The sequence below is a fragment of the Lepidochelys kempii genome, chromosome 2, assembly GCF_965140285.1.
Source record: "Lepidochelys kempii isolate rLepKem1 chromosome 2, rLepKem1.hap1, whole genome shotgun sequence".
NCBI classification, from domain to species: domain Eukaryota; kingdom Metazoa; phylum Chordata; order Testudines; family Cheloniidae; genus Lepidochelys; species Lepidochelys kempii.
This window is the reverse complement of record NC_136381.1, coordinates 247,437,429-247,463,353: the sequence shown is the minus strand read 5'-3', so window position 1 is coordinate 247,463,353 and position 25,925 is coordinate 247,437,429. Positions and strand designations below refer to the sequence as shown.

The following is a 25,925-nucleotide window of genomic DNA, read 5'->3' as shown; positions in this document are numbered from 1 at the left end:
GGTTGTCCAAAAGCAGTAGGGTGGCTGAGGGTAACCCTGGGTAAACCAAGTTTACCTACTTTTCATTTGGGGAACATGGAGCTTAGCTTCGGATAACTCAGTGGTTTGAGCATTGGCCTGCTAAACCCAAGGTTGTGAGTTCAATCCTTGAGGGGGCCATTTAGGGATCTGGGGCAAAAATTAGGGATTGGTCCTGCTTTGAGCAAGGGGTTGGACTAGATGACCTCCTGAGGTCCCTTCCAACCCTGATATTCTATGATCCTATGACTCTTAATTCAAACTAAAGCCTACAAAAAGGATGGGTGAGATGGATGGAAGACTTTGAAGGGTTAATTTACCCACTTCTGTTTTTACCACTACAACAGTTGCCAAAAGGAATGCCTTGCCTGTTCCTTCTGCCATTACAAAGGGCAGTGTGTGTGCGTGTGTGTGTAAAAATACAGCAAAGATATTTTTCTCCCGGTTAACATTTATACCATTTCCTCCTATTCTGTCAGTATTGAAACCGGAAAGAAAATCATTCTTATGAGTATAGCTACCACAGGGAAATAAAATGGTTCTCCATTTAGAACTGGGCACTGTTTCTTATTTTACTGACTTTTTGCCTTCACGAAATACCTGTTTATTACTTTCTGCTGCTCTTCATGTACTTTTGTTTTGCAGCATACTTTGGCTCTGCTTACCTTATTTCCTTCCTCTAACAGCCTGGTAAATCTATGAGCAGATTTTTCAGATGGGACCTTAACAACCAAACCTCTGTCATTGTGGGGATATTAATGATTGTATGGCTATTTTTACATGTTTGTATTTTTGATTCCAGTATTCTGGCAGTACTTCTTTTCTTTCTACAGTGCTGGAACCTAGTTATTTTGTTACCTTCCACATTCCCACCCCAGAAGTGGCTGCATCTCAGTGGTGCTGTAGTATCTGATCCTGCAACTGTTCTATGCATGGAACTCCCATTGACTTCAGTCCATACTGAATCAGGCCCATAGTTTGGGAAGTGCTTTGGGATCCTTAGGGAAAACAGAAAATACATAACAGTGTGGTGTGGTATAAAGGTTTGATTGGCATGCATTCAGGATGGACATATTGTATCAATTAGTTGTGAAGCAATGAATAAGTTACATCCAAAATGTTCCCCAATAAAATATTTATGCCACACCACAGCACACCTCTTAGGGCTGCAAGTCACTTAGGCAAAATATCACCCCACATATTTAAGCAAATTGTAAAAACTGTTTTTTTAAAAAGTGGTTATGTATTTGGGGCAGAGCAGGGGAGGGGAACATGTGACTGCATGACTCACAGTGGCAGGAAAAAATACTATTGCCCTCTTCTGTGGGTGCTGCTTCTGATGATAGCTCTGAAGAACACTGCTTAGCCGACACACAGGGCACGAAAAAATGGACAAACTGCTGCAAAATCACCAGAGGGGTAAAACTATTGAATTCCCTCCATTCTGCAACCAGGACATGTAAATCTGTTAGAAACTCCAAATATGTCTAAGCACCTGGTTATTCAATTGTATGTCACTCCCCTTTGTTGCACAGAGTATTCCTTAACTGTAAGTCAGGACCTGGGCCTCAGTTCTCTTAGGATATGTCTGCATTGCAGCTGGGAGTGCAAGCTAGCCACCCAAATACAGATCCCCAGGGTCAGGCAGGTTTTTATTTGGGCGGCTAGTCCAAGCTTCCCCTGGTGCCACAACTCCACTGCCATTTTTAGTGCGACAGCTTGAGCAGAACCATGCTCCCAGCCACAGTGTACACACCTCCTTAGAGATTGCTTCATCTCTCTTCACACCCCAACAGCTGAGAAGTGCCAGGACACTCATGGCTCACAATCCCTAGTGGTGTTTGCACAGGGCGTGTGGTCAGAGAGCTATCCATGAAGGACTCTTCAGATTGCTTTGGACACAGTTTATTGTCTTTCAGAATTCAGGGAACGCAGCAAACCTGATCTGTTTAGCTTGGCTGGCCCTTTTCCAGTTGCGGGATGTGGCCTGTGTGGTGAGATTCTTTATTTCTTTTTAGAGAAGAAAGGGTGTTAGCATAGACTACAAGTTAGCTAGTTTTATTGTATGTATTTCTTGTAAATGTAAATTACTGATGCAAAACTGGATAGACATAGGTGTATAAACTGATATATGTAGATTAAAAAAGCAATCACTGAATCCTTGTTCTAACAAGGCTGTCTTTACACTGGTCCAGAGCTAATCATATCTGTATTACAGTGATTTTTTTAAAATGGTCATTGTTTTCTTGACCATCAGTAACTATTACTGCATGGATCTCACTTATAAGCAGTTAAAGAAAAAGCAGTTAATAATACATAACCATTCTGTACGTCAGACATATCCTGAGACTCTTTTAGGGATGGATTATTGACGTGAGAAGAGTGCAAAGGCTCCAACATATTCATTAAAGTCTATGGGGCTCAGCAGACCACTGGGCTTTGGCACTAAGTCTGTGCAGTCAAATTATTACATTTGCTGGCCATACGCAGTGGGTGCTTTTCTAAATAAAACAAACCTGTCATTTTAACGTATTGTTTCCAATATATCCATATCCAATATATCCAATATATTTCATATTAGACATCTGCAAAAACCCAGCTTCAAACTCAGACCTGGATTCTGAGTTATAGCACAGCAGCAACAAAAATCACCTGAAATTGCTAATTTTTTAGCTCACACTACTGTAAACTTTAAAATGAACATGCTTGATCCCAAAATTGCACAAAAAGATCATGTCTCCCCAGAATAAGAGTGAACTGTATGCTGAACCCTGACCTTGAGGAATTTTCATGGCCCACCTGGAAAACAGGGTTTGTAATACAAACGCTGAGTGACCATAAATGATAATGACACTAGCAGGCTTCGTTGTGATATCTAAATCTGGTCTGCTCCCCTTTTACATTTGCTACTTGCAGAAGGCAAAGGAAAGGCGGATATCCTTAACCAAAGAAAAATGACCATGGAGTAGAAGATAATTCTTCTATTCCACTTTTGTGATACCTCCAATTTAATAACTGTCTGTGAAAAGGAGTTTTTCACAATGAGTTATTTAGTCACTATGCCTTATAGGGTATAACTGTCATTCTTAAGGGAACATCCATGCTATGATTTGCTGTCAGTCTGTTGTATACTGTAAGTCCATTCATTTTCCCACCAACAGGTGAAGAAAATGCAGTGATACAAAGTAAAAGATGGATGATAACTATTCTTGAAGGGGGGAGGAGAGGGGTGAGGATGAAAGAGGGTTGGCAGGAAAATATGATAAAATGTTCCATTCCCCTTTTAAAAGTACCATAATAAAACATGTTTGAAGTGAAATACAGATGATATAACTAGCAGAATGTGGATCTGCAATCAGAGTGTGATATTGTATACACTAACCAATGAGGACTTGTAACTATGAAGCATTCCATCAACACTTGCACTATCAAGATTGCTTCATTACTAATTTGAACATTTCCAACTGTTAAACATCACAACTAAAGGGACACCATCAAGTTAAAAATCATGTTTCTGTCCAAAAATTTGTTTTACCTGATACTGAGAAAAGCAACTCACAAGACAAAGATTTTAAGGTCAGAAGATACCATTTCGATAATCCCATATGACCTTCTGCATAACACAGGCCCATAGAATTTCACCCAGTAATTCCTGCATCTAGCCCACTAACTTGTGCTATAACCAACACAGAACAGAGAAAAAAATTCTATTTACAGGCTTTCTGCATTTGACATCAATTTGTGTATGGTCAGTTTCATGCTTTCCCCTCATTAGTTATTCAGCTTTCCTTTTTGTTGTTCTGGGTCTTTTACACAGCAACAAGGGAGAGAGAAACATTTTTAAAAAATAGGACAATGTCGTTATGAAATCACAAAATTTGGCAGGGAGATTTGGGGCAGGTGCAGTGCCTGACACTACTTTAAAACTCATTGACTAGATTTCAAGTTGACAATGTCCCTCTAAAATACACAAGCAAAATTGTAGCCTGCTACACAGTCAGTTACATTTTTGCCATCATCTCTTTTGGCCACTCAGAGATATCTGCATTGAGATTAAAAAACCATTATAAACAATTTAAACCCTGAATTGATCCTGACACATATGTCTATGTCCGCTTCATATGGACTTTCAATAGTGCTATTCACAGAACAAATATCACCTTATAAATGGAGGAGATGATTATGTTTTATTGATTAGACCTGCAAGCCATGAATGGAAACCAGGCAGCTAATGATGAATAACCATTGATGTTGTTTTTAAATTGCAGTAACTCAATCTTTTAGTTTTCAAGTGGTCACTAAATGCACTCTCCTAAAACCATCAGGGGAGATAATGGCTCCATTGAAATCGATGAGAGTTTTGCCATTGAGTTTAGATATCAGGGGGCCAAGATTTCACCCGAGGTCTTCTTGGGTACTGTGTTTTTGTCCTCTTCCTATAGCCTTGTTTTGAATGTCATCTTCTTATTCAATTCCCTCATCACACTGCCTCAAGGACACCGACAGATATATTACACACATGACCCCCAGACATACTGCAAACTGACCTCACTCTCTAACACATTGAAACACTGTTCTCAGCAGCTCAGTACAAATGTCACCATTTAATTCAGCAACTACATTGATTGGCGTCAGTGGGAGTTCTGACTGAGCAAGAACTTCAGGATTTGCCCCATCACAATCCAACAGATTACAGTTATAGCAACTGTACAACAGTAAACTCATCAACACTATCGTTAGATTACTGTACATTTCCAGTTTATGACAGAACCTCTCATGAACCATCTCTCACCTTTCTACCCTTTGCCAATTAAAATCCCCAAATTTAAACGCTATAGAAAAATCAGAGGCAGGAGAGAGTTACGCAGAAAAAATGTGAATGTAACAATTCAAATTCTCACGTTACCCTCTTTATTTTTGAGTCAAGAAATAATTGGATTTTTAGTTTATTAATCGTTGCATTAAAATGTTGCATTAAAAAGCACTGAAATCACATATATCTGTTACCAGAATGAATTTAAACTCGGATTAACACATTTTTGGTTACCACTATAGATATAAATAGGATAAATGATGTCCCTTCCCGGCCTGCCCCCTTGACACTACCAATCAACTGCTCATATTATTTCCCTTAGATTTCCAGCTTCCAGTCTTTATACAGATTGGCCAAGAGGTGCACTCTGCATACACAGGGATATTTTTAGAATGCACTTCCTGTAATTCAATCATGCGGTGTCCTACTATTTTAATGCCATTTTTTAGCCACATAGTCTGCTCGCTATCATGCTGCACAAGACAAGGGACTACTAGTGGCAATCTCAATAAAAGGGAAACATTTCAATATTTATAATCAGTACTGTGAAATCCACATACGTGCCAGATAGGAGAAGAAAGCTATTCCCCTCCTCACCCTGCTAATTCCTATATTCATGGCACACTGGTTCCATAATGCCTGTTTACCTGGTATAGTAAAGCGCCCTTCTGATGCAACAAACACAACACTGGGCAAATTGTGAAATGTCAAAATTACCCTGTTTAGCCAACATGAATGCCTAGGGACTGATTCTAGTATCACTCCCACCGCTTTCAGAATTTGGTATAACTCTGTTGACTTCAATGAAGTTATTCCTGATTGACACTGATGTGAGATCAGAGTCAGGCCCTAGGAGTTCCCTATATATCCATGTTATTACCTAGTAAAGAATCTCATTTTAAGTGAAAAACAGAGACAAAGCTGCCTCTTACACCAAGAGCTATCTCATTGTATTTGCATTGCTTCAGACAAATCAAACTAAAACCTATGCCAGTTTAAACCATGCATTTCAATGAGGATTACACAGAATTAGGCCAATTACACAGACTTTTAAATAAGAACTATTTTCATAAGTTGTTGCTATATTAAAAAAAATCTCAAAGGTAAAGACACAAATGAAAGCACTGTTTACTTTGTGCTGAGTTAGATACAAACTAACTGGGCCCAATTCTCCTCCTACTTGCACCAGTCTTACACTAGTGTGATTGCAAAGGCTTTATAATAGCTTTATGTGAGGGGGGAATCAGGCCCACTCTACACAAAAGCAAAACAAGCTTGGAGGCCCATACAGTTTATTCTCAGCCCTTACTTAGGGAAAACTCCCACTGATGACAACTAAGGACTGAGTGAAAACTGAGCAGAGACTTCTGGATGTGGCCCACTACAAATAAAAACAATTGCTGGGGAAAGCAATGTTTCCACTACACTGTGATACATACAGCTCTGAATGGGTGTGGGGTAGGAAATGGTGGGTTCTTAGATTTAGGATTGGAGAATTAATGTGAGAAAATAGACACAAAAATCTCTCTTGCAGGAATATTGAGACTGCACGGCAGACTGGACGCTTGAGAGAAGACAGACAGATCGGCAAACTCTTCTCATTACTGTTGTGGCCCTTCCAGTCTCTGCACTGCGGCTGAAAAAAGCCTTCCCAAAGAGGACAAAAATGCTAAAAAAAAAGAACAGCCGAATGCTCAATACTCAATAACAAAAATCCCCCCCCTCCCATTTTATACAATGTGTGTGCCTCTGTAAAAAGGAGCTGTGCTTTGGTATCAAAAGGCAAATGTTCTGTATATGTTTGTTTCAAAAACACTCACCAAAAGAAAACCAGAAAATAAAAGCCTCCTAATAAAAAGGGCAACAATTTGTTACAATAAGAGTTATCTCTATAACCAAATGCGTGAAAGGTATGTGATATATAGAGCGTAATTCCGCCTGTGATAAAATAAGAATGACCTTTGTGACTCCGTTTAGGTTCTACCTCTCCTGAGTTATGAGCCATTCTTCACTTGTAAGATATAGCCCGTATCTCACTCAAACTCTCAGTGGACCACAAAACTCCCTTCCAGAAAAAATTATACTTCCTCAGTCTACTGAGGATTACCCATGTCAGGTGAAGTTATATTATTGTCTTTAGTGCTGCAAGGAATTACTTTCCGGATGTTTCAGCTCATTACCTCCAGTCTTCATCAGCTATTTTCCAACGGCAGTAACCTCTGTAATACAGGCACAGTATATCTCAATACTATTGATTCTGCTTCTGCGGCCACCTGCTATTCATGTAAACAGAGTGAGAGTTATATAGCACTAGATAGAAAGCTGTAAAATAGCAACTGATCTGGCAACTAGAAAAATACAGATAAAACCTTGAAGTAATCAACTGAAACGTCTTAGAACTAATCCCAAGACACAGAAGGCAATTGTTTGTATTTATATATCTTGTTGTAAAATATGTCAGGTGCCAGATTTATCCCATCAACACTGCTAGGGATAAGTATGACCCCAAATACTCCTGAGCTAGGCTTTTAAAAATTATTTTATTTTTAATCGCTAATATGGAATGTACAGTGAACCGGGATGTACTGCATACTTCCATGTATTTATTTCTCTATGCATTTTTGTATCCATAGACATATAAATATAACTATACGCTGCATGTACACTATTGTGTTAACACACTACTTTCTGTATTTTTATTACAAGGATGCCGAATGGATGAGACAGGATTGTGAGATCTAAAATAGTTTTGCACAAATGTTCTCAGGGGCTCGGTAGTTTTTAGCAGCACCTATTTGCTGTCTAGCTATTGGCTGGGAAAGGAACCAGCAATCTAAAACTATGGTCAGGCTTATGTTGTATGTTGTATAAAGTTTCATGGCAAAGCATTCCATCAAAATCCCTCTCCATCTATAATTTTACCTGTGATACATGCGTCCTTGCATGTTTCTCTCCCCTGTGTGAGTTTCTGGAACTCCAGTGAAGCCAACATGCACAGGGACTGGAGAGACCAGGAGATGGCACCAATTCCTGTTTCAACTTTCTAAGCAGGGAGCAGAGGAATAGAGTAGTGGAAATGGATTGGCGTCAAATAGGGCCAGAGAAAAGGAATCAAGGATGGAGCTCTTTGCAGCATGAAGCTGAGCTTGTGCTGGGGGGACCCTGGAGGGTGACACCCTGCTTGGATCTGTGTGGAAGTTGTGTAGGCCTAAGGCTGTCACTGCATATAACAGGGAGGCTCAGAATTACTCCAGCACAGAATTACTCTGAAACGGCAACACATTTAGAGCCAAAAAAGAAGACAGCTTTTAAAGAGCGGGCAGTTATGTAAACAGAGCACGTAGTAACTTGAAGAGATCTACAATCGAGAGTGGGTGCCCTATCACCCACTCCTGACTGCGCTACCACTGGTGAGTGATGTAGCCTCCTCATCTTGGCCTTGATCCTGCACTCAACTAAATTCAATGGAAAAACTCAGGATTCTCAGTAGAGTTAATGAGAGTCACACGTGCATTAAGAGAAGAAGTAATCCACTGTCCTTCCAGTCTTAATGTTGTTTAGAATTTCATCACTAAAGCATATACGTTTTTCCAACAGACTTTTATTCTAGTCCAAAACAGAACCTTTTAACATGAGCAGAAGCAAGGTGTGTGAAGAACTAGTAGAATACAAACGGACCTTATCTGAACTGTATTTAATAGGAACCAGAAGCAATGAACTAGGGATATTCAACTGAAATAGTTCAGCTGGAGATAGCCAAACTTCTTGCTGTGCACATTTAAATATAGAGGGCTGACCTGGAGATTAGGTATTTATCAGCTGCATGACGGAATGAGAAATGGCTGCAACACATTTCAGGGTAAGTTTTGTATTTTATTCACTATAAATCCACTGAGCCAAATTCTGCTCTCATTTGCACCCAGGTGAATCTGGAGTAACGGTATTAACTTCAGTGGGGTTTTGTGGATTTATATCAGTGGAGCTGACAGTGGATTTGGCCATGGAATGTAGAATTGTTTTAAATTTGCCCAGTTAATATTCTTAGTTTCATGATAAGAAAAAAACCACAGATCTTTTAAACAAATGCAAAGACAATGTCTATACTTCTAAAGAAATAAAAGCACAGGTTAGGGTACTCAGCATGGGAGATAAAATACAGCTGAGTTACCATCATAACACGCCCTCCGCCGTATACCCGGCAGAATCCTTTCAAACAGAGCTTAGATTTTGTCCCTGTGCTTCAGTACTCTACTGAACAACTCCCACATTTTCCCCAGTGAGACTCAAGGTTTTCTGTAGATGCAGAAGGTGCTGGATTTTCAGCTAAGATGTCTGATTATCCCTCCCCTTCCAAAGTGCTTCCATCTCTTTCAATGAATTGCAATTTTTCACCAGAACCCACAGGTTTGCATTTGTATTTGCAGCTGAGAAGGCTGCACTTTCCCATGTGAACTTCAGCCTTTCAGTAACAGATAAAGCAGCAGCACTGATCTCGCCACACCACCACCATCTTACGTTTTTTTTTAATGCTGCTAACCACTGTGGTACAAGTGTTTAATTTACTCAGATCAATTTCTGTCAAAGGCAGACTGGACGCCTCTTCTGTCTTGTCTTTGCAATGCTCCTTTTCTTCCTGCTGATCAATCTGACTTCATTGGTGTTTATCTTGTGACCTGTTGTTACTGCATGCTTGACTAATTGATCCCTTTCATTTGTGCAGGTCACTCCTGATAGGCAATGTGGCATCTGTGCCTAGATTTGTGCTCAATTTATGCTCATTTTAATAATAAGGCTGTCCAGTAGTTATATGACCCTCTCTTTAATAACTTCAACTTTACACTTTAAAATAGCTTGTTTTCTTGATTTTTGATACATAAAAGCTAGATGTTGGACTTAGAATTTGTTTTTTGGGTCTCTGTTCCTTGTAAATGCACAGAAATATCCAAGGGAAACTCCAGGTAACTATGTATTTTTTTGTGAATTAACATTCTTCTTGGCTCTAGTCTATTCATAGAAGGAAAGATTGCAAAAATATCCACACCAAAGACCAGTAAATCTCAAAGTCATTTTACTGAGCCTCCCTTTTTTTTTTTTATGAATACAGACTTTAAAGAGGCAAATTTATGCACTCTAGCTTGTCAGTTTTTGGGGGGGATGCAATTCATTTATTCCCTGTTGGTGTTCTATGGCGACAGCAACGTCCACATCCCTGCCCTGTTTTAATTTCCCTCAACGTCAAGATGTAAAACACAGAGCTGAAGGTTTTACCCTCTAAAAGCAGCAGGAACCTCCTATCACAACAATTTCTATCATTATGACCAAAACCACCGTATTCCAAAAGTAAAAAGCCCATGTCCTTTCTGTCTGATGTTTCTATGGCAACCTGGAGGCTTGTTGGCTTTGGTTTTCAGAACTTTGGTAAATTTGCAATTGAACTGAGTGTGTTAATTTAGACAAATATTCATTTTCTAAGGGCTCTAAGTTGTCCTCTGCATTTAAAAAACCTTCACATGGGGGAACAAGGGCAATTTGTCACCAGCACAGAGAACAGTAGCGCAGAGTGCTAGGATGCTTGCCCTGCAAAGCTCCTATAAAAATCAGTGAGAGGGTTGCCTAAGTATTGCTGGATTTGGCACCCCGAGCACAGAGATGCGTGGATAATAGGATGTAAATGAAGTTCAGAGAGTATAGCCGTAAAGTACAACACATTTTTGGAAAAGACAGGCACAGTCTGGGCAAAAAACTCTTTTAGCAATTCCTGTCATGTTGCTGGTAGCTTGACAATGACGAACTCTACAGACAAAACCCAACCTCATCAACAAATGCAGCTAAACAGTGTTTCAGAGTGAAGGCAAACTAGCAAAGGTACAGGGGAGACTTTCTCCAAGACAGTGGGATACTGGACTGTTATCAGAAAGCTACAGCAATTCTCTCATACCAGCCTATAGTAATAAGACAACATTAGTGCCCATTGTACGAGTAGGGAAAGGATGGTTTACACAGCAAGTAAAACAACCTTTGCTCCAAATGGCCGCAAAATACAGCTGTGTTTTTATGTGCTTCCAACCCTGGCTGAGGATAACAAAAACTTGGGTTTGGGCTCTGAAGCTACTGACATATGATACACAAGTCACTACCTGCATGTACCAGATGCATAGCTTTGTCTTGGGTGATAATGGCCCAGGACATAAGTTTGGCTAGGTATCAGGATGGTGACCACTCAGGCATGAGTCATACATAGTTCACCTTGCTATAATATTATCACCACCATTTTTAATATAACTGTCCTTTGTTAGAAGGTACCATGAGCATTATCTTGCTGTTTGGGGAGTGCATGCTTCATCTGTCAATTTTGCATGGGTTTGATGACATTTACAATGGATGTAGATGACTTTTGTCTGGGAATTTAAGCCTGTCTGGGAGCTTAAATTCATAACTCAAAAATCATGGACTGAACAGAGACACTGGATTTATGACTTATTATAGTGGTGCCCAACCTTATTACATAGAAGGGCCACATAAGCCTAAGCACAACCTTGTATGGGCCAAACATATTCTACATATTTTGATAAGATATAAATCAGTAGAGGTGACTTTAAATCTTAAGTTCAGCTTGTTTTGTATGTATTTAGATAGGTAGTTTCCATATACAGTATAATCTATTTTAAAACATATAAAGAAATCAGTGCATAAAACATGTATTAGAATGATAGACAACAGGAAAAAAAGTAAAGAACACAAAATGCTAATGAATTGACGATTAGGATATTGTGTTGAAGCAGGCAGCAGGCCTTATGAAATGCTGTGGTGGGCCATGCACAGCCCACAGGCAGTAAGTTGGGCACCCCTGCCTTATTACAACAATCTGTAACCAACTAACCCCCTCTTTCTGTCCCATGACTGTAGAAGTGTTATTGGGCCACTCTATCTTGAATAAGTGGCAAAAAGTCCTGTGGCACCTTATAGACTAACAGATGTATTGGAGCATAAGCTTCTGTGGGTGAATACCCACTTCGTCAGATGCATGTAGTGGAAATTTCCAGAGGCAGGTATAAATATGCAAGCAAGAATCAGGCTAGGGATAATGAAGTTAGTTCAATCAGGGAGGATGAGGCCCTCTTCTAGCAGTTGAGGTATCTATCTTGAATGGTCCCTTAGAATATGTGCTAACTACTTATGCTAAACAATCTATTCCACCTGTGATGCTTTCCCAGACCTGAAGAAGAGGCCTGTGTGGTTCAAAAGCATGTCTCTCTCTCACCAACCAAAGTTGATTCAATAAGCGTTAATTTCTTAGCCTCCCTATGAGGATTATTCCTTAAAAGTATAGTGCAGTTGATTCAGATAAAAACTATCAAACATGAAATGAGGCCAATGTTGCAGGCTCTAGTCTCCCCACAAGGCCTTTGAGATGCACATTATTAATCGGATTTAATCTAATAAAGCAGTGACCAGCGTAGGAAGGGAAGGAGTTGATCATAATTGTTTTCATGAGTAATCCTGCACAGTTCATAAGAGAGTCTCTAATAATAGCAGCTGAACAATGAAGAACCACATGCACAAAAACTAGAAATTCCAGTAATTCTTTGACTGATCTTGTGAACAAACAGGAACAGGTGAGAAACAACATCCCACGGTTCATTTGACTTAAACACATATATTCCAGCTATACACTCCTTCCACCCTTATCTCTCTTTTATAAGTCAGGTAGGTGAAGACAATCCTTCGTTTCAAAATGAGAAAAAAAATAAAAGGATATGGTGAATTTATACCAAGGGATGGATTCTGCTTCCCCATGGAAGAACTGCAGTTGTGGATGGCATCTTTGGTTCCTACTTGACTTTAAGGCAGAATCCCCATATAACAAATAATGACAATGGATTCTTTTGCCTTCAGCAGAACTGATTACTTGGCTAGAGGCTGCAGGGGATCTGATGGGATAAGATTAATCACCATGGGCTGCATTCTTACAAGACCCTCTACACTGAATGAGGAGAGAGTTGTCTAGCTCAGCACTTTTTTGCTTTAAGCAAAAACATAACTTTTCAATAAGAAGAACAAAAGGAAAAAACACACTAATTTGGCTCAGAATAATGAGAAGGAGTTTAAGGTGAGGGAGATAACATTGTAGAAGGGACAAAGGTTGATGTATACATTAAAATGTCTTTCTTTGACAGAGTTCAAAGAAGTTGATTTGTATCATGTGATACTGGGGGGTAACACTGAGAATATTCATTCTTTTAACTGAATGGTGTAGCATGCAAAAAGCATACATATAATCCAACTAAATTCCAATCCTGGTAACAGAATTTTTGCTACATCTGAAAATTAACAACGATTATACAAAATTATTTCCCATCTATGTTTTTCAATAGTTTTGAAAAATATTTTATTTTAAAGAATGTTCTCATAATCCATCTCATAAAATGAGAAAGAAAAATAACTAGTTATATCTAATTTTGTGTCTCTTGAAACTGTGTGCCCATTCCTAGGTTATCCAAATAAAGAAAGCATTTACTGAACAACAAAAGCCTTCGCTGTCTGACAATACGTTCTGAACTTTTGGTTAGCTGGAACAAATGTATCTACAGCTGTGCATATGTACATGCACTGATCACATGGATACAATATATTTATACACCCAAGGTTCACTTTCAGAGGGCTGAGCACAAAGTTAATTGGGTTTGTTGGCGATCAGTCCCCCTAAAAATAAGGACCTAAATATATGCTATAGAATGTATAATTTATGGGTTGTATAAACCCAAATGGTCTATCTCTTGATATATCTACAGTATACATTCTTAATTATAGACCTTTTTATACTGTAATGTTGTGTGAGCAGTTTGGTTGAGGCCAAAGGGTCAGGGAGCTGGTCTTGTCGAAAGTGATGATAGAATGACACCCTAACATCTGAACTCTATTTTAAAAGACTTTGAAGGAAAACAATTAAGAAAGCTCCCTACCAGGCTGTAACAATGAACTGATCCATGATTGCTGTTGTGTATGACAACATGTCATCTTAAAAAGAGAGTTACTTGAATATTCAGGTAACGGAATGATGTTAGTGGGTGAACATTCCTAGGTGCTTTGTAATTTTATCAGTCTCATTACATAGCTGCAGAATGCATCGCATACAGTTGGCAGGAGTACCACAAGAGGGAGTCAGTCATCATAAAACAAGAGGTAGCCTAATTCAAATTGCTACTCTGCATTCTGGAAGGAAGAAGCTGTTTGAACAATTAAGGCTTCCGAGATGTGACTATCAGTGATAAACAGATAAAGAATGTAATTTTGAAATGACTAACAGTCCATCTCAAACAGAGAAGGGTCTGTATAGAACCAAGCCAGAGAAAAGCTCACAACAGGCGCTGGTATTACATCTCCCATTTAGTGGAACAGAACGATCATAGCTTGTGCTAAGTAGATAATAATGAAGGGTCATAAACAATGTAAAGGACACAAGTCCAAGAGGAAGCTGGAGCTTTAATGAGGTCCAACTTGCCAGGAGCTTTTTGACGTGTCCCTAGCTCACTTACAGAGCCAGAAAAGTAACAACTTAGACTCTGACAGCTGTAAGAGTGGCCGCTTTTACAGACCTAAAAGTCACAATATTAGAACAAAAAGACTTCAAAAACAGACTCCAACGAGAGACTGCTGAATTGGAATTAATTTGCAAACTGGATACAGTTAACTTAGGCTTGAATAGAGACTGGGAATGGATGGGTCATTACACAAAGTAAAACTATTTCCCCATGTTTATTCCCCCCCCACCCACCGCTGTTCCTCAGACCTTCGTGTTAACTGCTGGAAATGGCCCACCTTGATTATCACTACAAAAGGTTTTCTCACTCCCCCGCCCCCGCTCTCCTGCTGGTAATAGCTCATCTTAAGTGATCACTCTCCTTACAGTGTGTATGATAACACCCATTTTTTCATGTTCTGTGTATATATAAATCTCCTCACTGTATTTTCCACTGAATGCATCCGATGAAGTGAGCTGTAGCTCACGAAAGCTTATGCTCAAATAAATTGGTTAGTCTCTAAGGTGCCACAAGTACTCCTTTTCTTTTCACTTTTAAAGGAAGTTTTATGTGATGATGACACCAGACTGGGATTCAAGCTTTCATGTAATAACTAGCCCAGCTCATTGCCCGAGACCTAATCATTCTCAACAAACTCTCTCACCATAATGCTTCATACAAATAATAGTTCTCCACAAATCAGGTAATCCCCATCATCAGCTCCCTGGATAGGAGAGTTTGGTTCAGACTAGTAAATAGGGAAAGTTAGCAGGGTCCATACTGTGTCTTACTATCCTCACTTAATAAATAATATACATTCTGAGGAGAAGAAAGCAAAATGCTGGCTGCTGGGATGGATGGATGGAATAATGATTTAAAAATTACACTACCAGAGCAGCCAGCACCCAGCATTCACTGGCAGACAAGTCATTTGACAATAATTCTCCATATGCTTCCATCACAAAGAGCTCTTCAGTTTAATTATCAAAGAAAATCTGAGCATCCATCATTTTACTAGTGTCTTTTAGAAAGCTATGGATCTTTTCTGCTAGTGAGGAAGATAAGGTCTTTATAGCTGAGAAAAATATTGCTTTAGTTCATGTACATTTTCCCCTGGAAGATATAAATATAAATTATAAAGAGCCACAAATGCCCATGAACCATTAATTATTAATTATTATTACAAAGCACTAACCATCTGGCATTTGTTAGGTAAGTGGTACACTAAGCCTTATGCTTCTCTGCTAAGTTGTTTGGTTTTGCGATCTCACCCTCCCAAACTCCTCTATCCCAGTTTGTCAGTTTAAGCACCTTGTGGCATTCGGTCTGACACCGAGATGATGCTACGATTGACACAGATGCTTAACTTTAAGCACACGAGCAGCCCAATTAGAATCTTCTCCTATAGAGGGCGCTATGAGCAGGGGAGAGTTTAAAGCATCTCTGCTACAGGTTACTGCTGCAGTTCTTCCCTCTCTGTGCAGATACTGGCAGCAGAGGGCTGGGGGATAGAACCGTGGCACAGAACATCTGGGAAAGGAGACTGGGGAGATAGGTGGTCGGAAGGAAACCGTACACCCAGTGGGAAGGAAAATGAGAGATGACAGAGCATCCCAAAGCATGAACAGAATGGGCAGTGAGGGTAGTCATCCATCAGGAGGTGCAGCAAACAGATTCCTGGATCTAGGATGACCAGACAGCAAGTGTGAAAAATCGGGACGGGGTGGGGGGTAATAGGAGCCTATATAACAAAAAGACCCAAAAATCGGGACTGTCCCTATAAAATCAGGACATCTGGTCACTCAGTTGGATCCATCAAACCACTTTGTCTGGGTGATACCTATGGAATGCTATTTTAAATGTCACAAACGGCATGGACAGGTTCCTTTGACAACCAGACCTCCACGGCCATATTTAGCTCTGTTTATGTAGAGTTTTGACATGCTGCTTTGGCTGGACATTCTTGGCCTGGGCGCTTTGTGCCCCAGGCTTCTTTAATTCATTCAACAGCTGGTGGTTACCTTTTTGACACTTACAATACAAAATACATGCCCTCCTGCCTCAAATTGACACTGCCAAGATAATGTGCCCAGAGATGTCCTGCTTCCCTAGATACCCTTCAGCATTCACTTTTCTTTTATCTAATTTTCCTACATTGTTCTCAATGTTTCCCCCCATCTGTCTGCCTGTATTCACCTGTTGTCTCTTGTCTTTTACTTAAAGTGTTTGCAGTGTTGTTGTAGCCGTGTTGGTCCCAGGATATTAGAAAGGCAAGGTGGGTGATGTGATATCTTTTATTGGACCAAAGAAGTTGAGATTACCTCACCCACCTTGTCTCTCACTTAGATGGTAAACTGTTTGGGGCAGGGGCCATCTTTTTGCTCTGTGTTTGTATAGCACCTAGCCCAATGGAGTCCTGGTCTATAAGGGGGCCTCTGAGGTATTACTGCAATACAAATATACTACTACTAATACCTAGTCCACTTCTGCTGTGTCACCAAGTTGGCTCCATTTCAGTTGCTCTACATTAAGAAACGGTAATCCTATAAATGTCGCAACTGGCCACGGTTGTGGTTATATGAAAAGCAACTTTCCCCACATAGAGTGTGTGTGCTGATGACAGGTGCTTTAAACTCAAGCAGCATTCGTCCAGTCCTCCCTACCCACTTTGCTTCTCTGTTAGGCACATCACAAGTCCTTATCTGCTGCCTTTGTATAGAATGGGGGGTGGAGAAGGTTAAAACACTCTGCCTGGTCATTTGACTGGACAAAGCTGTTCACATAAGGCACATTGGAACAGCTTCGGAGAACACATTGGCAGCTACATGCCATCTCACTTCGCACCAGAATCATATCTATCACTGACAACCTGAGCCCTGGTTTAATTGTATCACTGGTGTGAGGGCATGACTGCAAGAAAGCTGGCAGCAAGGATGGTTAGAGAAATAAAGGAGAGGAATGGGAACAACTGATCCAACGTGAAAATGAAGTCCATTTTGCAGCTTAGAGAGAAACAGGGCTTCGTCGGGAAATGGTTCAGAGGGAATGAGCAATTGGTCTTTTCCATACATAGTGATTATTCTCCACATGACCCTGTGTGCTAAGATGTTACTTAAGTTGACTAATAGGAATCCCTGACCTGCACAGTGTAAAGGATCAGTACAAAGGGGATACTCAGATTGCTCTGGACTGTAAATGAGGCTTTAGGCAAACATGGGATTTAACTGGATTCAAACTGTTAGCCTCATTTGCAGAATAAAAACCAGTCTTCTCGGCTTCTTTGTAGTGACACACAGACAATGCACAATCACATGAGGTTATGTTTAAACACATAAACTAGCAGCTCATCCTTTGGATTCCACTTGATATAAACCAGCATGAGCAGCGTTAAACAATGTCAAAGAGGGTGAATGCGATTTTCACACCTATTCATTTTTAATGTATGTCCATTTGAAATCCGAGCACCCTCTATTACTAATTTGTTATGGCAATATTAATCAATGGTTTTGCTTCTCAGCAGTTGAACGCTGTTTACACTGAGTGAGATAGATTAGGAGGAGTATAAGATTAGAAAAACAATCTGGAAACTGGTCAGGTGCAGTTGGGGGTCACCTTGATGTTTCTGAAAAGAGCACACTGCACTAGAAAAGCCTACAAGTATCCCACAGTTTCTCGACAGGGAATATACTGGGTTCTCACTAGTGCGGACTTGGTAAGGTCGTGTCAGCATTTTTCACTATTAACTCCTATTTTGGAGTAGGAATCACAGTTTTTAAGAAAAAACAACAAGAACCAACCCTCAGGCTCCCATAAAAGTTGATAGGCCAAGGAGTGATCTTCATTTCTGGGTCATATGAGTCAAGACCAAGTGCAATGGTAAACAAGGGGCAACATTCAGTGATTGAGAGAAAGGAGATGATTTTTTCATGAAATGTTTCCATTCTCATTCCACTTGGACTCTGCTGGGTGATTCAGTGGATCCTCTCTGGTTGCTTGGACACCATGACCAACATATTCCATGTTGATTCAGACCATTGATTGCATTTATGTCCTGCCCTCAGGTAGAGTGGCAACATATTTAGCTTTGGCCCAGGTTAACAGATAAGGTTTAAGACATTGCTGAGAACAGAGGCACATTTCAGTCTCTGTAGATACTTGGGCAGGCAGCTGCCGAGGCAAGTTAGGTCATGGCTGCTCCTGAGGATTTCAGCTGCCCTAATTTCTTTATTCTGTCACTTAATTGTTTTGCCTGAGAAAGGGCTTATTGAGAACAGCTGATCAAGGACTAGACTTCAGTGCTGTGACTAGGGAATTTGATCCTGACAGAGGATAAACCCTCACAACTCTGGAGGCTTCACTAGGCATCCTGTACTTGCAGCACCTATCAGGATCAGGCCTTGAGGAAGGAGGATAGTACAGATTGAAGAATGTGGTTCCAGGAGCTTTCCCCTAAGAGACCCCTTTTACATCAAAGCACCTTTGCTCATTTGTTCAGTGAGTGGTCAGAGAATGGCACAAACTTCAAAAGATTCTGAGATTCCATTCAACTAAGCGCCTGGAAAGCTCTGATGCTTGTCTCCAAACACTGATAAAATACTGCAAACCACTAGGGCAGTGGTGCCCAAACTTTTCCTGTTGCACGCCCCCCACCGCACCCTTACCAGTAATGGATTCTGTCCGTGCTCCCCCTCAATTACTGCACAGTTGGCTCAGCAGAGGAGCTTGGGCTGAAGGCACAGCTGAGGGCAGAACTGGGGATGGAGGAGGAGCTGGGGCTAGAGAAGAGCTGACCTGGGCGCAGAGAGGGAATGAGGGCAGAGCTGCCGCTGGGGCCGGAGCTGGGCTGGGGGTGGAGCCGAGCGGCGCACCCCTCCACCCCCAGTGGGGGCTGGCCTAGAACCTGCTGTGCACCCCCGTAAACCTTCCTCTGCATCCCTCTAGGGGGGGTGCACCCTACAGTTTGGGGACCACTGCACTAGGGGCAGTAGAACTGGGCTAGAAATAGCACAAGTAGAGACTCACATGACGTCTGGCACTTCCTGCTTCCAGTCAGGCTGCAGACACGAATGGCTCAAAAATCAAGGTCCCAGAGAAGTCAACGGCAGAATTTTGCTTGTAGTGCAAAGATATGCAAAAATGGAATGCAGGGGGGGGGGGGCATTTATATTTGAATTTCACAAAATATATGATTTTTTTGGTGACTCCTGTAGCTGATCCTGATTATATCTGATTTGGTTTGCCCATCCCAAGGATCAATGAGTCAGTGTTCTGATCTCCATACAAAAAAAGAGAAAGCACAGAAAAAGAATGATTGGTGAGTTAGGGGAATAGCTGGTGCTTCTTCTGAAAAGAAAAGGAGCTGAAAATTCAGGTATTGTCTCAAAGCGATTGAGGTTTCAGGATTCCCTCCTGCTCCTCAGCGGACATGGATGCAGAATAAGTGACGTTTTAGATAGGTATGCACTCAGGGCGACTAGCCCCTCCTGCTGCTCCTGCTGCCGTGGCTACACTTTTTAATGTGCTAGCTCAACCAGAGCACCGCTCGAAGTGTAGATGTTACTTTAGTAAGGGAAATGGGTTCAAACTGCTTGAAGAGATGGCTAAGCAATAGGCAAGATAGAACAGGATGGAGAGAAAGAATGTACCTTTTTAAGCAGCTCATGGGACAGCGGCTCCTGAGTACATTCTTACTGTCAGTTGCCACCACTTCTGTTAACACAATAGCCAGTTGTGCACAGCAAGGAAGAACACAGAGAAGGGTGCTGGAAGAGCTAACATGATCCTCCTGGACAGATGAAGGTACCAGTGGATTTAGGGCTTGATCCAAAACTCTGTGAAATCAGTGGAAAGATTCCTGTTGACTTCAGTGCGATTTGGTTCAGACCCTTAGTGAACAGTATGAGTCACTGCTGGTAGACATGATTAGTGGGATGTCAGAAAAAAAAAATCACAATGTACTAATGGTACCTTGAGCTGACATGTTGAATGCTGGCATTAAAAGTGCCTGACTAGTCTATTGGTGGCACAATATATAACAACCCAAAAGAAAGTTTGACAGAGAGAGTTCACCGACATCTTTTCATTACCATGTTCACTTCCAGAAGCATAGGAAGATTAAGCTGGGGGGTGGAGTGGGTCTAAGGAAAGAAGAAAAGACACAAGAGGAAGATATACAATTCCTGAGCCATGCAAGGTGTACAATCCAGGTGGAAACAGGGGCGATGTATTCGTCCTAAAAGGGTGGGGCATGAGACCCTGCCCCCTTTGTGGTCCCACCCTGCCCCTCCTCTTCCCCTCGACGTCCCACCCCCCGGCCAAGCCAGAGGTTGGAGCTGGGCTGGATATCCCAGGCCCCCCGACCTACCCGGGGTGAGGGGAAGGCCAGAGAGCAGCTACTGGCCAGTGTTCCTGCCCCCTCTGCCCCCCGAAACTCTCCACTCAGAGCAGGTGCAGGGTCCGTGGCTCCGCATAGCTGCCCACATGGCTCTTACAGCGACCTGGCTCTGACTTCCGGCCTGGCCAGGGGGTAGGGCCTCAGAGGCCAAAGAGCTGCAGCTAGGCCATGGGCTCCTCAGGCTGCTCCTACCTGTGCCAGGCTCCAGCTTCCGGCCTTGGCAGGGGGTGGGGCCTTGGGGGAAAGAGGAGGGGCAGGGGGTCAGTCCCATGGCAAAAAGTCCACTTTCAAAAATGGGAGGGCCCTGGCCCCTTGGCCCACACCCATTCCGGCGCCCATGGTTGGAAGATGATCACGGGACCAGCTACTTAGGTAATGGTACACCCTGTCGTATAGACAGGTAATGATGCAGGCTGGTGTCATTTCAGAATATGACAAATCAGCTTCTACCTCCAATGGAGTTGTTAATACACAGCAGACATCTGCTGATACTCCAGCAATATTCTCTGTGGGTAGCAAAGTAATCTATAACCATAAGCACAAAGGGATCCGGGATTATTCTGCACATTCTATTGACAAGAAGGAAACATCCTTGAAAAAGTATGGATGGGCCCTGGATTGATGCCTCAGAAAAGTAAACATTACTATACACATGATCAAAGGTGGTTAGTGTAGGAAACTGTGTAGGGGAGATTTGCTATGCATGTGAAGAATGGTAACCTTCCTAGTGACTTCAAATGGACGCAGAGTTAGACCAACACTGAGTGATTCTGCAAAACATACCCTAGGAGTCCATGCTGATGCTAGTCTTATCACTGGCTGCAACTGAATGCAAAAGAGCCCCATGCCACTAGCCTGAGCACTGGAATCTGAGCAGCACCAAAGTATAGACTCTTCCTATTAAGAAGAGTGCTGTGAGGAAGATCCAATAGCAAATGTTTGCCAAGCATTTTGAAAAGGACATGAAGCACTGTGTAAGCCCTATTATTTATGATGCTTGTGGTGGTGGTGTTTTCTTCTATATTTGTATTGCTGAAATAAAGTGATTCTTTCACAAGGAATGCAGTGTGCTGGTATAAATTAGAAGGGATACTGGCATGGAAATCAGGGTCTATTTTGGAAAGCCTGTCTCATTTACCAATGCTAATGATAACAACTACTACTAATTTTCATTTACGTAGCTCTTGAGATTCTTAAAGAAATTTGCAAAGTAACATCCCCATTGGATAGAGGGGGAATTGGCGTTAAGTAGTAAACCAGCAGCAGATTAGGGAATGAAACTCAGGTCTCCTGATTCCCAAGCTTCTGTTTTAACCGCTACGTCAGTGGTTCTCAAATTAGGGGTGCCACTTGTTCTGGGAAAGCCCCTGGCGGGCTGGGCCAGTTTGTCTACCTGCTGCATGCGCAGGTTTGGCCGATCATGTCTCCCACTGGCCGTGGTTCACCGCTCCAGGCCAATGGGGGCTGCGGGAAGGGCAGCCAGCACGTCCCTTGGCCCGCGCTGCTTCCCGCAGCCCCCATTGGCCTGGAACAGCGAACTGCAGCCAGTGGGAGCTGCGATCGACCAAACCTGCGGACACACCAGGTAAACAAACCGGCCTGGCCCACCAGGGGCTTTCCCTGAACAAGTGGCGCCCCTGGTTTCCCTTTGTAATGCAGACAGTTTCATGTAGCACAGCATAGCATGCTCCATAGCATTAGTGAATGCAGGCAGCGGAATCCAGCACTAGTACAGTAAAGCTACTGGTACAATTCTGTGCAATCACTCGGACCTCTGTAGGACTCCTCCACATCCAGAAAACATCAGTTTCTTTGAACCCAGCAAAATCATACAAGTGTGAGAATATAGCACCATGATGGTCTTTGGCACGTGACAACCCATCACAGTTTGATTCACAAGACATAGGCCTCTGATCTATATATTCATCATCTATCTCTATATCACCACTACCTCCAAGAAATGTATGAATCTTTGCAATCCTCTCTCTGTTAGAAGCTTGACAAACACAGCTGCTATTTATATAGATATATATCTATATATATACACACACATATCTATATGTATCTATCTACCGTGACAGGGTCAGGCCAGATGGCTACAGGAGAGTGATAGAAGGCAGATATATTAGCCCCAGGTTAAGTAGGTCCCTTTTCCCTGGGTAAGGTAACAGGGAAGGTTCCAGAACAATCAGAAACCTTCTGGAGACAATTAAGACAGATAGGCTGATTAGAACACCTGCAGCCAATCAAGAAGCTGCTAGAATAAATTAAGGCAGGTTAATCAGGGCACCTGGGTTTAAAAAGGAGCTCACTTCAGTTTGTGGTGCACGTCTGAGGAGCTGGGAGCAAGAGACACTAGGAGCTGAGAGTGAGAATGCGGACTGTTGGAGGACTGAGGAGTACAAGCATTATCAGACACTAGGAGGAAGGTCCTATGGTGAGGATAAAGAAGGTGTTGGGAGGAGGCCATGGGGAAGTAGCCCAGGGAGTTATAGCTGTCATACAGCTGTTCCAGGAGGCACTCTAGACAGCTGCATTCCACAGGGCCCTGGGCTGGAACCCGGAGTAGAGGGCGGGCCCGGGTTCCCCCCAAACCTCCCAACTCCTGATCAGACACAGGAGGCGTTGACCTGGACTGTGGGTTCACGAAAACGGCCAAACTGAGGGCTGCCGTGAAGCTCCAAGGTGAGCAAATCCGCTAATAAGCGCAAGACCCACCTACATAGAGGAGGAGCTTTGTCACACTACATATGTATATCTATTATAGGTATATACACATATCTATCTATCAGTTTTGCTAGTGGCAGAATTGTCTAAAGATCAGGCTTGAGAAAAGGCACATTCCTTGTCACTAGCAACTCTGCAGAATGGTATTCCCCTCGGGAAAGTGTAACTTTACAGAAAAGAAACAAGATATCCCATTAGCTTTGACTTACGGTTTCCTTCCTTACAAGAATGTTGTATCATTACAAAAAGTACCTTCATTACGTGTGTCAATACAATAATTATTTCTGGTAAGTTGAAATGTTGACATTCCCATGTTCATCTTATGGAAAAGCCTGTAAATTGCTCCTAATGATTTTCAGGTAAGCACATATACAGGCCTTTGTGTGTGGCCTAAGGCTGTTTCTGTGAAGAAAGGGGTTTGCTGTAATATGGTACTTTCTATAAGTGGGAAGAATGGTACGTACGATCATTCATGAACCACAGCAAGAATATTAACAATCACATTAATCTTAAGAATTCCTCCCCTTTGGTAGCAGCTACCTGAGAACTCTCACCTGTGGCAAATGGTTACATTTACTCCTGCTGGGAATGTGACTGGGCAGCCGAATATTAAAGAGGGCCTGCAGCGCAGCTTGTGCTGCTTGGCCTTTTGCCAGCTTCTTGCTACGTCCTGAGCCTTCAAATGTTCTCCCATCCACTCTCACTGCCATCACAAAACTCTTGATATGCTGCTTCTCCACAGTCTCCGAAAGGCAGACGTACCTCAGTCCCGATCGCAGCTCATTTAGCAACACCACTGGGTTTTTTTCGCTCTCAGCTGTGGATGCCATCTTGTGCTTGTTTTGCTTGGCGTGGCCCATTAAATCCAATGTGTGGCAGAGTAACCTGCCATGCCGATAAGCAGTAGAAAGCAATTCATTATTAACTGGGTTATAGACCGAAAAGTCCTCGCTGTGTGCAGATGGTTCAAACTCCTTGAACAGAGTGTCTGGAAAGTCTGCCTGGTCAGATGTAAAGTCAGTGGATGGGTTAAAACAGTTCCCCATGGCAAAGTGAGCTTGACATGCATTTGGGAACTGAACAAAAGACTTCAGTGCTAGTTCTGCGGCTCGCATTTTGGCCTTCTTTTTCGTGGGTCCTGTACCTTCAAATGTAAGCCCATTTACTTCTACGGCAACAGCAAAGACTGGAGCATGCACTGGGCCTGTCTGGGAAACCATTTTGTATTGTAAACCTGGTTTAAGTTCATGTAGCTGGACCAGGGCATTCTTTGGTGTCACTGACCACGAGACTTTCTTCCAGATGAGTTGGAGTTTGCAGAAATGGCCACTGTTGCCTTCCTCTAAAGGTCTTTTCCTTTTAATGCTAGGTGTGCCCACTTTTGACCTGTCACTAGAGGATATCGGATGATCCTCCAGGTTGCCAACATTTCGGTTTTCCTTTACTTCTGCACTGCTGGTACCTGTCAGTAAACAAACAGAAAACTCCACATTACTCTTGCCATCAAGAAATCTAACGTCAAGCTAGAGCTGGAGAATCGCATGAAAAGAGATTCACAGATATTTTCATGAATAAGCCTGGTCCGTTCACTGGGTTCACTGGGCTGATATTTGTAGGGTCATATTAATAGTTCTTCATGAGTATTTGGATGGTGACTGGTTTATCTATTACAATATTGATGACTTCCTAGAATGTCATGAATGATTATTGGTCCAGGAACTCCTTCCTGATGTGTATTAGTCATAGCCACTTTTTAAAGAGTTTCTGTTATCCGATGAGGGAGCACAAATGCTGCCATGTTACCTAAATGAACACTCAAAATGGATAATTAATAGTAAAAGTGAATAGTTTCTAAAGTGCCCCTGTGCTGAAATCTGTTCACATTAGCCACTTAGGCCAATGCTTACAAACAGCAAATGTTGCTACAAATCAGAATTGATTCACAAATGATTCACAAACAGAAAAATGGGCAAATTCACTGAATAATTTATTTTCAGTGAGTAAATTGACCAGCTGTAGCCACAACACAGACCTTTGTATTACTTACATCACAAACCCAGCTGAAGAGATGATCAAACATCCTTTTCCAGTATTTGAGGCTCTAATTTGTTCTAGTCTATTCTCCGGGGCTAAGATCCTTGTTTTAATAAGTAAGATTTTTCCTGTCAAGTTCAATTGCAGGTGCTCTTTGCGACTGCAACAGCAATAACTAATAATGCAAAAATATTAGATCAGTGCAAATCAGGCTTGGAGAAACCAGAGCTGCACGATGGCAGTTATTACTGATGTAAAGGATGAGCTATGTCAAAGAAAAGCAATAGGAAAGAGCACCTACAGCAAGGGACTGTTGGTGGTGGGGCAGGGGGAAGATAGAGGGAGCATTTTCTAACCGCAGAGCTAATGAACCACATTCCGCTCTCAGCTACGCTCCTGCATCGCCGCTGACCTCAGT

The 25,925-nt window shown here is 42.0% G+C and overlaps 1 protein-coding gene across 1 annotated transcript in view; it reads right to left on the bottom strand.

Annotated features, from left to right (window-relative positions):
- The window catches only part of ADARB2 (adenosine deaminase RNA specific B2 (inactive)), a 432,280-nt gene that overhangs the window by 117,170 nt on the left and 289,185 nt on the right, over positions 1 to 25,925 (bottom strand). The window contains exon 3 of the mRNA XM_073334472.2: positions 24,028 to 24,935. Within this exon, the coding sequence (XP_073190573.1) occupies positions 24,028 to 24,935 (908 nt within the window). The remainder of the gene's footprint in view (positions 1 to 24,027; positions 24,936 to 25,925) is intronic.